The sequence below is a fragment of the Lepus europaeus genome, chromosome X (assembly GCF_033115175.1).
Source record: "Lepus europaeus isolate LE1 chromosome X, mLepTim1.pri, whole genome shotgun sequence".
In the NCBI taxonomy this organism is placed as follows: Eukaryota; Metazoa; Chordata; class Mammalia; order Lagomorpha; family Leporidae; genus Lepus; species Lepus europaeus.
In genome coordinates this window covers 126,825,226-126,838,568 of record NC_084850.1, presented here as the reverse complement: position 1 = coordinate 126,838,568, position 13,343 = coordinate 126,825,226, and the positions used below count along the sequence as shown (strand labels likewise).

At 44.2% G+C, this 13,343-nt stretch overlaps 1 protein-coding gene across 1 annotated transcript in view; it reads left to right on the top strand.

The window, feature by feature from the left end:
- The first annotated feature begins 1,232 nt into the window (after nt 1-1,232).
- PHEX (phosphate regulating endopeptidase X-linked) overlaps nt 1,233-13,343 on the top strand; it is a 223,848-nt gene continuing 211,737 nt past the window's right edge. The window contains exons 1-3 of the mRNA XM_062183402.1: nt 1,233-1,350; nt 6,588-6,656; nt 12,630-12,791. Of these exons, the coding sequence (XP_062039386.1) occupies nt 1,233-1,350; nt 6,588-6,656; nt 12,630-12,791 (349 nt within the window). The remainder of the gene's footprint in view (nt 1,351-6,587; nt 6,657-12,629; nt 12,792-13,343) is intronic.

Below are 13,343 nucleotides of genomic sequence, written 5' to 3'. Positions count from 1 at the left end.
CACCCACCTCTGCTGCCCTGTGACCTCCAGCAAAGCAAAAACAGGTAAGCAGTAATTGTGAATTAATGATATCGCTGTCACTGGGTATCATTTCAGGAGCATTAGAATATCAGTTGTACTTCCCCCACAAAGAAGGCAGCTTTTCATCATTTAAATCATTATCATGATCAAAGAAAGCAGAGACTCACTCATTAATCAGTGTTGCCAATGAAATCCCTTGCCTTTGAATTCATCCTGGGGAATCTGCTGAAATGAATGCTTTACAGAAACACAAAAACACCCTAACCAATAGATGCTGCCCCTGGGGGACTGGAGATCGGAATACATGGGTACACTTTCCATCAAAACATGCAGGAAAAAAGTCTTTTACCATATCTTTTGTGGTGGCTAATAAGCTTAATTCATATACTTAGCTGTCTTTTGTACAATCCTTAGCACCACAAAGAGGAAATGCTTTTACTTCTTCCTTAAAAAAGTTCCAGTCCAAACCATCAGCCTCTGTAGGTTGTCTTAATTGCTACTTTGCACAGCGCTGGACTATGACTCTGATTTTTGGCACATGCTATCATACACAAAGTTCCTAAAATAAAATGCTCCAGGATATCCTAGGAACTCTTAGAAGGCTTTAAAAAGGGACTCACACACTGAAAGGCTATCTTTGATGAGGACAATTCGGGCAGGCACAATGATTACTGCAGCAGAATTACGTGATTAATTGAGATCTTGAAGTGGGTCCGGCGAATCCCCGCCACCTAACTTATCATGGTTTGGGGGGGTTTGACAAGAATCCAGTTTTGATAAAGACAATTGTTTTTTCCTCCCCAAGTGACTATACATTTAAATAGCTAAAACATCTGTTCAGCAACATAGTAAAACATGTATACTCGGAACGCTTGAGAGAAGAGCCTGCCAAACAATCGGTTGAGAGGGACATTACTGAGGGAGAGCACCAAGATAAAGCAACCACTGTTTGTTTGGTCTAGTCAGTGGGAAAGCCAAGGCAACCAATATTTTAGGTTTCTTTGATTTCATTTCATTTGTGAAGAATTATTGGAGAAAAGGTGGTGAGGGGAGATTTCCCGGTGGGATTTTTTTTTTTTTTTTTTTTTTTTTTTTTTAGTTTTCCATTAGTGGAAGCCTTGGATGTCAACGCTTAACAGACTCTTGAGAGCAGCCACCAGACCACGAAAAGTGACTAAGATTCTTCTCGTGTGCTCTCTACGGCCCTTCTGATGGAAGCAGAAACAGGGAGCAATGCGGGAACTGGAAAGACGGCCACCAGAGGCACTCGAATTGCCCTGGTCGTATTCATCGGCGGCACTCTCGTGCTTGGCACGATCCTCTTTCTGGGTAAGTGGAGCACTGGAGGCCAGGGGCACTGGGCATGTGCTGAGAAATCCCCGTGTGCTTTATTCTAGCCTTGTCATAATGCAAGTGTGCGACTGTTTGCTTCTGTTAGAAGGTGATGCAGCCTTGGTTTCTATCAAATGGCAAATGAAAAAGGCTTTGCTTTCAGAGGCTACATGCATAAATACAGTCAAGAACTGAACATATACTGCAGAGGGCAAAGTGGGTATTAAGTGGCTTGAGGTGGCTGGGGTTTTGGGAGCACCAGGCAAAAACCTTTTTGGGTACTACTTTAGAAAAAGCAAGTGTTTCTGAATTCATAGCCAGATACTTCCATTTATTTTGTTAGGAAGGACTTTATGTGGGGATCAAAATTATGCTGGATTTTTTTCCATTGGACTTTTATTGTTTGCCTAAACAAATCACAACATTTCATCCACAAAATATAAATCCATCCTTTGAAGTGCATCCAAATGGGATTCTTTAGTTCCTTCCTACTACAGTGACTCTAATGAGATGTTAACACTGCCCTCCTAGTAGATTTAATAATTAGTATGAAGGAAAACAGATTTTCCTCCCAAGATTTGAAAGGTATTGTTATTCAGTTATTTTAATGACTTGGTGAGAACAATGTACCTAGGGAGTATATATGATGATAAAAAGGTATTCCTGGGAAAAAGAGTCAAATATCTTGGAAAGGGGTGAGGGTTGTTCTATAATTTTAGGCTGCCTGAACCCTTGACTATTGCCCTTTTTATTTTTCTCACGCAACCTATAATATTTCATTAGCTTGAAAGTTACTTAGGAACCAGCCCTATACTTAGGAGATGCTGGGTGCAGCTTGAAATGTAGCAAGCCTGAAAACATCCCTTGGCATACAGGATGCAGGAGGCCATGTTTAGTTTGGCCAGGAAAACCAGTAATTACACTTTAAAAGACTTAGGGTTGTGTGGTTGAAAACTCTGCTAAAATGAGCAAGCCATCTTTCCATGTTTTCTGTGGCTGAAGATTTAGGAAATTAGACAGGTTTATTGCTTTCTGGTAAAGCTAAACCCCCTGCTCCTGCGACTGCATTTGTGTCTCTTGAACACTGTTGTGCGAGTTCTCAGCGCTTGGAGTTGTGACAAGTGTCCTCTCCTGAAATCCAAAACTGGATGAAAAATTCTATGGGCACGCCAAGGGACCACATAGTATGTGGGAAATGACGGCAAGGTTAAGCTTTGCAAACACTCCCCGATTTAAAAATCCAAATGATCATTGTTTATGTAAAAATATGTACCCTTCTTAGTGATGTTACCACTGGGGGACATGTCTGAAATCATGAAAGCAGGGTTACATTCTGTGGCCATGGCCCATTAGTTGGGGAGAATCTCCATGGCAGCAAATCTTTGTTCTTTGATAGAAAATGAGTCTTTGGAAACAGTGCTGAAGTTTGCAGAGCAAAGTCGGATTCACCCCGCGAAGCCATGTGATTTTGGATAAGAAGGCTTGCAGCAGAGAGAAAAGATCTGTTTCTGGTGTGCTCTGGCTGTCCCCACGAATCTCTACTCTTTCGCTACCCAGAGAGGAGTCCGCGGCGCAGCAGCATCAGTAGCACAGGGGAGCTTGAGCTCCACCCAGACCTATTGGTTCACAATCTATAGCTTCGTTTAAAAAAACCTTTATTTCTTTATTTGAAAGGCAGAGTTACAGAGAGAGAGAGAGAGAGAGAGAGACTCTTCCATCTGCTTGCTGGTTCACTCTCCAAATGGCTGCAATAGCCAGGACTGGGCCAGGCCAAAGCCAGGAGGCAGGAGCTTCTTCCAGGTCTCCCATGTGGGTGCCGCTGCTTTCTCAGGCAGGGAGCTGGATCAGAAGTGGAGCAGCTGGGACTCAACTGAAAGCCATTGGGAAACTCATATGGGATGCTGGTGTTGCAGGTCGTGGCTTAACCCACTGCACCACAATGCCAGCCCCACAATCTATATCTTCACAAGGTCCCCACAGGATTGTTTTGCGAATGCAAGCTTGAGAAACACTGCTTCAGGTGATCACGTGCACTTGGATTTAGGGACGCTTATCTTTGTCCAATATTTCTGTGCTATTTCAGACTCATCTCCATACCCTGACCCTCCTCACTGCCTGTCCTCAGCTCTTCCCCCGCCTCTACTCTGTGCCTCCCAAAGTCCTTGTCTGAGACTCTCCAGGAATCTGTCTGGTGATGCTCTTTATGACAATATTCTAATTAGGGTCCTCTTTTCTTCGTGCTGCTTCCTGGTTGACTTTGTGCTATAGTTTCTGCCTAAGTTCAGTCACGTGTCTGAAATTTCTAGCATCCTTCCTTGTCTCTTCTTTGTGATTGGAGCTCTGGGATAGTCTCTCTTCCAGACCTCAGGTTTCTGGAAGTAAGAACGATTGTCTGTGGCCTGGGGTGGTTTCAAAGAACCTAGAGTTCTAGAATGTAAAATGACACGTATGCAACTATGCCTAAAGCCAGTTATTTTTCTTTTTTAAGATTTTATTTATTTACTTGAGAGGTAGAGTTACGGACAGAGAGAGGGAGAGACAGAGAGAAAGGTCTTCCACCTGCTATTTCACTCCCCAAATGGCCGAAATGGGTAGAGCTGGGCTGATCCAAACCCAGGAGCCAGGAGCTTCTTCTGGGTCTCCCACGTGGGTGCGGGGGCCCAAGGACTTGGGCCATCTTCTACTGCTTTCCCAGGCCATAGCAGAGAGCTGGATCAGAAGAGGAGCAGCCGGGACTTGAACTGGCGCCCAAAGGCGGAGCCTTAGCCCACTACGCCACAGCACCAGTCCCAAACCAGTTAATTTCCAAGTGTCTTTTCTATTTCTCTTTCTCCTCCCTTTCCTTTTCACAATCCATTTGTCAGATGCAGTTGTAAGAAGATTTTTTTTTTCAAGGTCCAGATAGTAAATATGAGGACACTTAAAAAAGTTGTAGAAAATGGAACTAAAAAATATGTTTGGGCACAAAAATTTGTTTTTGAAATTCATCTACATGAGGGATCTTCAAAGAGCTCATGAAAATCCAAATTATGAAAAATTATGCATAGATTTAAAAATATTTTTGAGCCAAGATAAACTTACCTTTCAGTTCCATTTTGCATGAACATTTTCATGTGCCTTTGTATGTTGAGCTCTGTGGGCCATGCAGTCTGTGTTGCACTTCCTCAACTCTGCTGTAGCATGAAAGTAGTTCTAAACAATATGGACACAAATTGACATGGCTGTGAGCCAATAAAATTTGACTTCTGAACCGTGAAGTTTGAATTTCATATAATGTTCACATCGTGAATAGCATTTTTCTTTTGGTATTTCCCAACCATGAAAAAAATGTAAAAGCCATTCACAGCTCCTGGGCTGTGCAGAAATGAACAGGCAGTGACCTGGCTTTGGCCCATGGGCCAGTTTGCTGACCCCTGCTTTATGGTCATTCTCAGGCTCTTGATCTGTGGATGACTCCACTGTATTCTGAGGGCATTTATACTGCTTATAGTGAAATCTCAATGATAAACCAAACTGTATTTAAAGCTCATTACCATAAAAAGTAACATTTTTATTGAAATTGTTCTTTTTTCAAAAAATTATTTATTTATTTGAAAGTCAGAGTCAGAGAGAGAGAGAGAGAGAGAGAGAGAGGAGAGAGAATCTTCCATCTTCTGGTTCACTTCCCAACTGGCCCCAATGGCCAGAGCTGTGCTGATCTGAAGTCAGGAGCCAGGATCCAGGAGCTTCTTCTGGGTCTCCCATGCGGGTGCAGGGGCCCAAGGACTGGAGCCATTTTCTACTGCTATCCCAGGCCATAGTAGAGAGCTGGATCGGAAGTGGAGCAGCCAGGATTGCAGGCGGCGGCTTTACCCACTAGGCCATAGCGCTGGGCCCCCAGAAACACTTTTTCTTAAAAATAAGCCTGAGATGTTCTGTAGGCAATTTTCTTGAATCTGTAATGTAACACGGGTCAAAAGGCCATTGGAGGATGGCAGGAGAGAAAGAACAAAGAGGAGACTTCTCTTAGAATGTGGGGTAATAAGTAATAAAACTCGCTGCACTGGTCTTCCCTCTATGGGAGACACAGAGTGAGCACCAAGTTTTCTGATTCTGCTTCTTGCTTGAGGATGTCATGAAGAGCCTTGGTTCCCATTCACCGCCCCCTCCATCATCTGTCTCCCCAAGGCCACATCTGTACTTGACTTCTTGTTTTTACTCTCACAGAGAACAGCACTAATGAATCCTTCATAATCTCCTAGGCTACCAGGATTATTTCTGATATCTAAAATTCCCATCTGCTAATGCCCAGGTGCTACCTGGAGTTCACACGTAGGGCACCCTTCTGTCTTTCTACAGAATTCCATTTAGATAATGTTGCTAGCCAGATGGGGAAATGAAGCTGTTGGTAAAAAGCTATTTTGATTGTACAGGATTTTTTGTTTGGAAGCAGCTGGAAGCTGGGTGCACAAAGCTGCATAGGTCTGGTAGCTGGGCGGGGCCTGGTGGGAGGAGAGTGTGGAGTCTGGAGCAGGCATGTAATGAGTCTATTGCTAGAGGAGCGCGTGGTAAACAGTATGGTTTCATCCTTTCCCCTCTCTTTTGGCCCTGTCTGTATGGATGGTTTCGGTAAGATTCAGAACTCTAAATGCCACCCATGCTGGCTTTCTCTTTCCACTCTGGCTTTGTTCCAAATGGCATAGTTTTAAAAGTTTCAGTTTTCCCATCATAAAGACAGGGATATGGCTCTAGGCATAAAGGCTGAAAGTAGCAGACTTAGGGCACAGATCCTTGGAGATGGAGGAGACTGACATGATCATCCTGCCCAGTGCTTCTCTGGACTGAGCGTCAGCATCCCCTGGGGGAACTTGATAAAGCACGGATGGCTGCATCCCACCCCCAGGGCTTCAGAGCCAGCAGGTGGAGGGCGCTGTGGCGGTTCCCCCCCAACAGCTCCCAGGTGCTGCTACTCTTGGGAGCAAGGGCTCTCAGGTGCGCTGGTCTGGTTCTGCCCACTCACGTGCTAGGCTTCCATACAAGAGAGCTGCGTTTCAGAGCAACCAAGAGTCTTAGCAAGGCTCCCTTGCTAGTGGTCAGAGTCTGAGTCTGGGGTGTTAAGCCGGTTGGGATTTGGAATGCTGTGCCAATACCGGGAAGGATGAAGTGATAGCAGATGTCTCGCACGTGTGTCTGGTGGTGCTTTAGCGATGGTGGTCTGCCACAATTCAGTCATTTATTTCGGTCTCTTTTTTCAGTGAGTCAAGGTCTCCTACGTTTTCAAGCTAAGCAGGAGTACTGCCTGAAGCCAGAATGCATCGAGGCTGGTAAGTCTTTTCCACCCATAATCTCTGTGCCTTGGGGGAGAGCAGGAGCAAACAGGTGGTATTTTTAGTATTGTGTTTGCTTGAGGTTTACCAAGTATGAAATGGAATTTTGAAGAAATGTTAAGTTTACTTTCAAGTTTCGGTGTGAAGTAGTGGAGCTTAGGTTTCCTGTTTTCTTCTCCTTGCAAAAACCCAGCTGGGTAGTGTTACCAGCATCATTATAAGGAAATCAGAACAGGGCTAGCAAGGCTGAATGGTCTCTCCTCAGACCCAGAGGCAAAGACCTTTGGCAGTCCTGGGGCTCAGCCAGCCACACATTCCTATTTCTCTTAAGCAGTCTTGTGTATCTTCTCGTCAATGAGTTTGACCTGTTTGCTTCTGAGCAGGGATCTTTGGTAAATCCAAGCTTACGTACGCTATTGCTTGCAATCTGTCTGGGTCCTTCTCCACGTTCCCAAGTAAAACTTCTCTTCAGGTGCGCAGGCTGTGTATCAGCGGGGAGCTGAAGGTGAAGACGAGGGTTTGAAATGGCCTCAGTGTTGCCACGGCTATTGGGTTACCCCCAAGAAAGCAGTGCTCGCACTTGGATTTCTAGGAGCCGGACTCCTGCGCCCACACCCATTCTTGAAGTGGGCCGGGATGCTAGTGCATTTTTCAAAGGCAAAGTCGGAGCAGAAGCTTGAGGCCTCGGCACTTTGCTCTTGGCCTTAGCAGAAGAGGTGAATGGATGAATTCAGTAGTATTCATTGCATGCCAGGCACTGAGGTAGGGTTTCGGAATATAACAGTGAGCCACCTAGGGGAAGAAAGACAGAGAGCTTATGTACAAAGGTACTAGGTGAGGGGATATTATAATTCTCTCATTCTTAAGTGATAATGATGGTGTGTGTTAATAGCATACAGGTACCATCTCACAAAACCTTCATATTTGCCTGTGGTCATCCTGAGTGGGTGGCAGAGCTGGACTAAAAATCCCTGTCTGACTCCTTTCCATGTTTTCCTTGGTGTCATGAGCCATGCCAGGCAATTCTCTTTGGCCCTAATCCTTTGTTCTTTTATTAGAACTCTAGAGCTACTAGAGTTCAATGACTAGACAGCAATTTCAACTCTTTGACAAAGTTTGATTTATTTAGTTTGTTTGAAAGACGGAAAGACAGTGATCTCCTGTCCTCTGGTTCACTCCCCAAATGCCTACAGCCAGTAGAGAAGTTCCTGAAGCCAGGAACTCCATCTGGGTCTCCCACATGGTGGCAGGGACCCAAGTACTTGAGCCATCGCCGGCTGCCTCCCAGGACGTGCATTAACAGGAAGCTGGGATTGGAAACAAAGCCAGGACCGGATCCCAGGGCACTGCGTTAAAAGATGTGGGCATCTCTAGCTGCATCTTGCCCACTATGTCAAATGCCAGCCCCCGTTTCACTTTCTTCTCACCCTTGATAATGATCCTTTCTTCTGTACTGGTTTGGGAATTCCCAGGATCTCGGTTCCTGTCTCGGGCAGTTAACTCGCACTTTGCTCTACTTGAGAGAGGATGTCTGGAAGCAGAGTGAGGGGCCAGGTGGGACTATCAGCAGACATGTGTTAAGTTTCCTGTCACCTGGTGCTTTTGCTGTGGTAGGGGTTCTTATAGCTGGGTGAGAAATTGAAATTTTTGAATGGACAAACTTTGGATTTGTGTCTGGACAACTCTATTTATATGGGGAGGGATACTTAGTTCATGAATTGTGTTTATTATAAATCATAATAATGCCAGAGTGAAACTCACAGACTAACGTTTGTCACTTTCTGCCAGGTAATGTGTTTGGCCTTGCTGTCCTGTTTTTAATTTTCACATTGGCAACTGGCTTCCTAATGTTGAAAAAAAATTATTGGCTGTGCTGTGTCCGTAATGACAGGCTCACCAAGGATACAGCCCTCTTTAGTGTAACATGAACCTCAGTATGCCCGTGGTGTCTGTGGAGCAGCTGTTGAGTACACACGGCAGTAGAGTTGCAGCCTAGCCAGGGCCTTAAACAAGAGCTTGTGTGCAAGTGGGGGTGTGCATGTTCAAAGTTCAGAGCGTGGAAGTCTTTGATCACCTTCTCGACCATTTCTGAGCAGGTGCCAACTGTTTCTGAGATGCCGCCTCTCCATAGTTGTCCTTTTCCCTGCTCTCTGTGTTCTCTCATCCTAATCCCTTTTTTAAAATAGGGGGCCGTACAAAGAATGAGAAGAAACAAGGGAAGGGCATACTAAAGATAATGGGTAAGAGCGGACATGCTGGCTTGGGTTTGAAGCGTGGTCTGGCCACTGACAAGCCTCATGATCCTGGGCTAAATCCATAACCATCTAAAACCTCAGTGTCGCCATCTGTCAAATGAGAATAACATTTTCCACTTGTCACATGAGTTGAGAATGAAATAATAACGATCGCAGTGGTAATTCAGGTCCACAATGAGAAATCCTTAAGCCCACACCCAGAAAACATTGTGACTCCGATTTGGCAAGATCAGAACTGAACTGCATTGTTTCGATGGCAAACCAGATCTTAAATGATGTGAGGCTGTTCTAGACTTGACCCCACCTGTGAGAATATGCATTTGTTTGTCTGTAAAAATATTAACGCACTGCTTCAGAAATGCAACTCCAGAGAGTGCCAAGGTCGTATGCAGTCTGTGCTATAGGCCCTTGATTTCCTTTCCAAAATCTGAAAGTCTATGAGCTCTGGAGCATCCAGCCTCACAAGTGTTTATGGAATTGTAACAGCAAATGTTCATCTGTATGACTCACAGATTTGGCTAAATATGTACACACAGGATGCTCAGTGAAATTGGAATTGCTGATCTACAACTACTTTTTTGGTGTAAATATGTCTCACACATCATTTGGTATATGCTTATTCTAAAAATTAGTTGTTTATCTGAAATTCAAATACATCCTGTATTTATATGGCAGTATGCCCAACTCTGGTATAAGGACTTTACATATATTTACTCCCTTAATTTGCATGAAAATTCTCTAGGGTGCTATTAGTCCCATATTACAGATGAGGAAACTGAGACAAGGAGCGGTCAGTAAGGTCACAGCATTTTTGCCTGATACTGTGGCCGTTCAAAACCCACTGCTCAGACTCTGGAGTTTGTGATGATGCCATATTCCTTGAAAACAGGAAATGCTCAATGCTAGTGATTTGATCATCATCATCATCTTTAATAATAATACCCTCTCCTCTGAGCCCTGATTCAATCTGAAAAGTCAGGCTGGTATCTGTCTGGGGCATAAGGTGGCCACAGACCGCCTAACAACTAACCTTACGTGCAGTGACTTGATAGTACACAGTCTGAACTTTCCCAGCTTTCCCTCATCATTGTGTTTCTTTCATCACAATAAGACTGTCTGGTGTTCTCCACGGAGCTTAGTAGGGGAAAGGCCTTTTGGTGCCTTGACAGCTCTGTCCCTTGCAATTTCAAAGAACAGTTCCCTGCACGAAGAGCAGCCCCATGCCTGGTTGGGAGTGGGGAATGATGAATTGCGAGGCCAAAGCTGGAGTTTGCTCACTCGGTGGGCTCCTTTCCAAATGCCGTGTGAGTGATGGATCTCCCATCTTTGGATCAGGACCGAGGTCAGAGCTGACCTTGCACATTTCCCTGGTACCTTCATGAAAACTGAGGAGGTGGGGAAGGATATGTGTGAGGGCTGAGGTATGGGGGATGTTTGGGAAGGAGGCCAGAAAACAATGCGCTTGTGTAACACTGCGTGTGAGGACTCCCCTGTGTGACTGTAAATATTGTGTGAGACAGGCTTGTGTGACCTGTGTCCCTGAGGTGTCACGCAGCAGAGCCATTCTGTGGCTGAAAGACGATAAATATGAACCAAAAGAAGATTTTTGAATGTCCTAGCCTATCTTCATATTAAATATTAATATAAAATAGTAGCAATAGATAGAAATGCTGAATTAGTACTGGAGAAACAAAAAAATTCAGCCAATTTAAAATTAATCAGACTTCTAAACCAACTTTATTCCCTAGCTTTTGAGAGGAGAGGTTTGTAAATGGCTGGGGTGGGGAGGAGGGAACGGGTTGAGGTGTCATTAAAACTGGGATGTGTGCGTATTGTTCACTTACATGAGTACAAAAAGCTGTTTGGCGTTTTCATTGAGAGTCTAGTCCAGACACATAGCTGGGGTTATTTTTAAACCTGGAGGAACCACACATGTGACCAAACTGTAAGATGTGTATCTACATTTATGCAGATTTGTACTTTTTGGAGGCAATTCATTCATATTTAGCTGAAACTCGTTGGGTTTTCATTACTTTAAACAGAAATGTATTTTGGCATTAATTACAGTATGAAAATTACCCAGAATGTCATCTTTCCAATGTCATTAAAATATTGGCTGTCTTTTTAAAAAGAAATCATTTGGTGCATATATTTGTGCTAGTTGGAGTGGTAGCCAGCAATTGTATGGTATTTGGAAGAGAGTTGAAATTCAATAGGAATTTTGGGACCTTCTCATTTTTGTAATGAAAGGTTTAATTTAAAGTTCATGGATACATATTTGTGTATAAATTTTCTACCTAACGACTATCTTCCATATAAAATTGTATATGGGATTATGAAAGGGGGAAAAAAGTTTAGATTGGTGCAGTGTATATTTGTTATTTATCTAAACAGCTCTCCCCCTAGAATTGGGCCTCTCATTGCAGAGCACCCCACTTTGGCCCTCCTCTGGCCATGCCTCGCCCTCACTCGGCCCCACAGACTCTTTTCTACATCCTGGAATTCCCTGCCAGGTGGCCCAGACCCCCTCCCAGGGCCTGTGTGGGCCTCTTCTGGAGCTTCATCCCTATGAGAGCTGCATCATCGAGTTTCAAGGGGCTCAAGAATTTGTGCGTGGCCTTCCAGGTCTTTCTGAAGGCATATTGTAAGTGTCTCTCTCTTAGACAGTGAGAGAGACAGAGAGAAAGGTCTTCCTTCCGTTGGTTCACCCCCCAAATGGCCGCCACGGCTGGTGTGCTGCGCCGATCCGAAGCCAGGAGCCAGGTGCTTCCTCCTGGTCTCCCACGCGGGTGCAGGGCCCGAGCACTTGGGCCATCCTCCACTGCCTTCCCGGGCCACAGCAGAGAGCTGGCCTGGAAGAGGAGCAACCGGGACTAGAACCTAGGGTGCTGGCACCGCAGGTGGAGGATTAGCCTAGTGAGCCGCGGCGCCGGCTGTCTGTCTTTTAAAATATTTAGATAGATGACACGTGTGCCTTTGCTGGGAAACAAACTACTGCAAGCCTCAGAAGCCTGAAACAACAGTGATTTAATATTGGCCATTATTTCATGGGTCTAGTGAGTGGTTTCTCTGGTCATATTGCCCAGGCTCATGCATGCGGCCGTATTCAGCTGCAGGGTTATCTGAGCTAGAAGGACCATAATGGCTACAGTGGGTCCTGGCTGCTGCTTCTCCAGGTGACCTCTTGTATCCATGGAGACTTCTTCAAAGGACAGTCTGAGGGCTGCATTTGAAGGGAGTTAACGTGGAAAGTGCATGGTCTTTTAAGGCTGGCTTTGAAACTCACAAAATGTCACTCCTGCCAATTCTCTTAGTTACAGCAAGTGGCAAGGTCAATAGAGATTCAAGATAGGGGAAATAGACCTTACAACTTGATAGGAAGAGTAGCAGACTCAGCAGAAGGACAAGAGGAGTGGAAGAAAGTCACACAAAATTGTAAACAATCAGCATATTCCATTTGCGTTCTTGCCCCATGCCCTACAGTAATAGGGATAGGTCTGCCAAAACCAGTAACAATAATACCCTATAACTTTAATCTACTCACTCTGAATGCAATCATTTCATAGCATGAAGTTGATTCAGAGAGTCATTTGAGGGGAAGTGTAAAAGCCAAGGTCTTGGAACTGGTTGATATGAAATGGTTGTTTAATTTGGAAAAGAACAGTACACAATGTGCAGTGCTTGTCATTAATCCTATGATTTTCTTTTCAAATAGCTGCTGCCATTTTGAGTAAAGTAAATCTGTCTGTGGATCCTTGTGATAATTTCTTCCGGTTTGCTTGTGATGGCTGGATAAACAATAATCCAATTCCTGAAGATATGCCAAGCTACGGGGTTTATCCTTGGCTGAGACATAATGTTGACCTCAAGTTGAAGGGTAAGTTTCCACTGGAGTTTGGTGATGCAGTATATGTAGAGCAATATTTGACATGAAAAATTAAGTTTCGTATTTGTAGCATGACTGTCCATTTTTAATTACATTAAATTTGTCTCTAAGAAATTTTTAAATGAAAATTTCAAAAGAAAGCTGCTGGAATTCCAGTCTCCCCCGTATCTCAATGCAAGCCTAATAACGTAAGTCATTGGTTTGTGTTTCATGGTACTACTAAGTTGTACTGCTAGAGGATAAATAGTATTTGATTGCAACTGAGAGCAAAGGAATAGTAAATGAAAACTATTTGTGTTCAGCATAGACCGCTTTTCTTGTTCATCATGTCCTGGATTTTCAAGGCTTACAAAATGTACTTAACACCTCATCATCTTTTGACACCACTTTTGGGAACTCTGGATGACCTATAGTTGTGATACTGTTCCTGTTAACTCCGAAGTTGGCTCTAGGGAGACTCAATTTCCTTCCATGGCCTCTTTAGCAATACCAGCTCACACACACATACTCATATGTCTGTACCTGTACACACACGCAGATGAT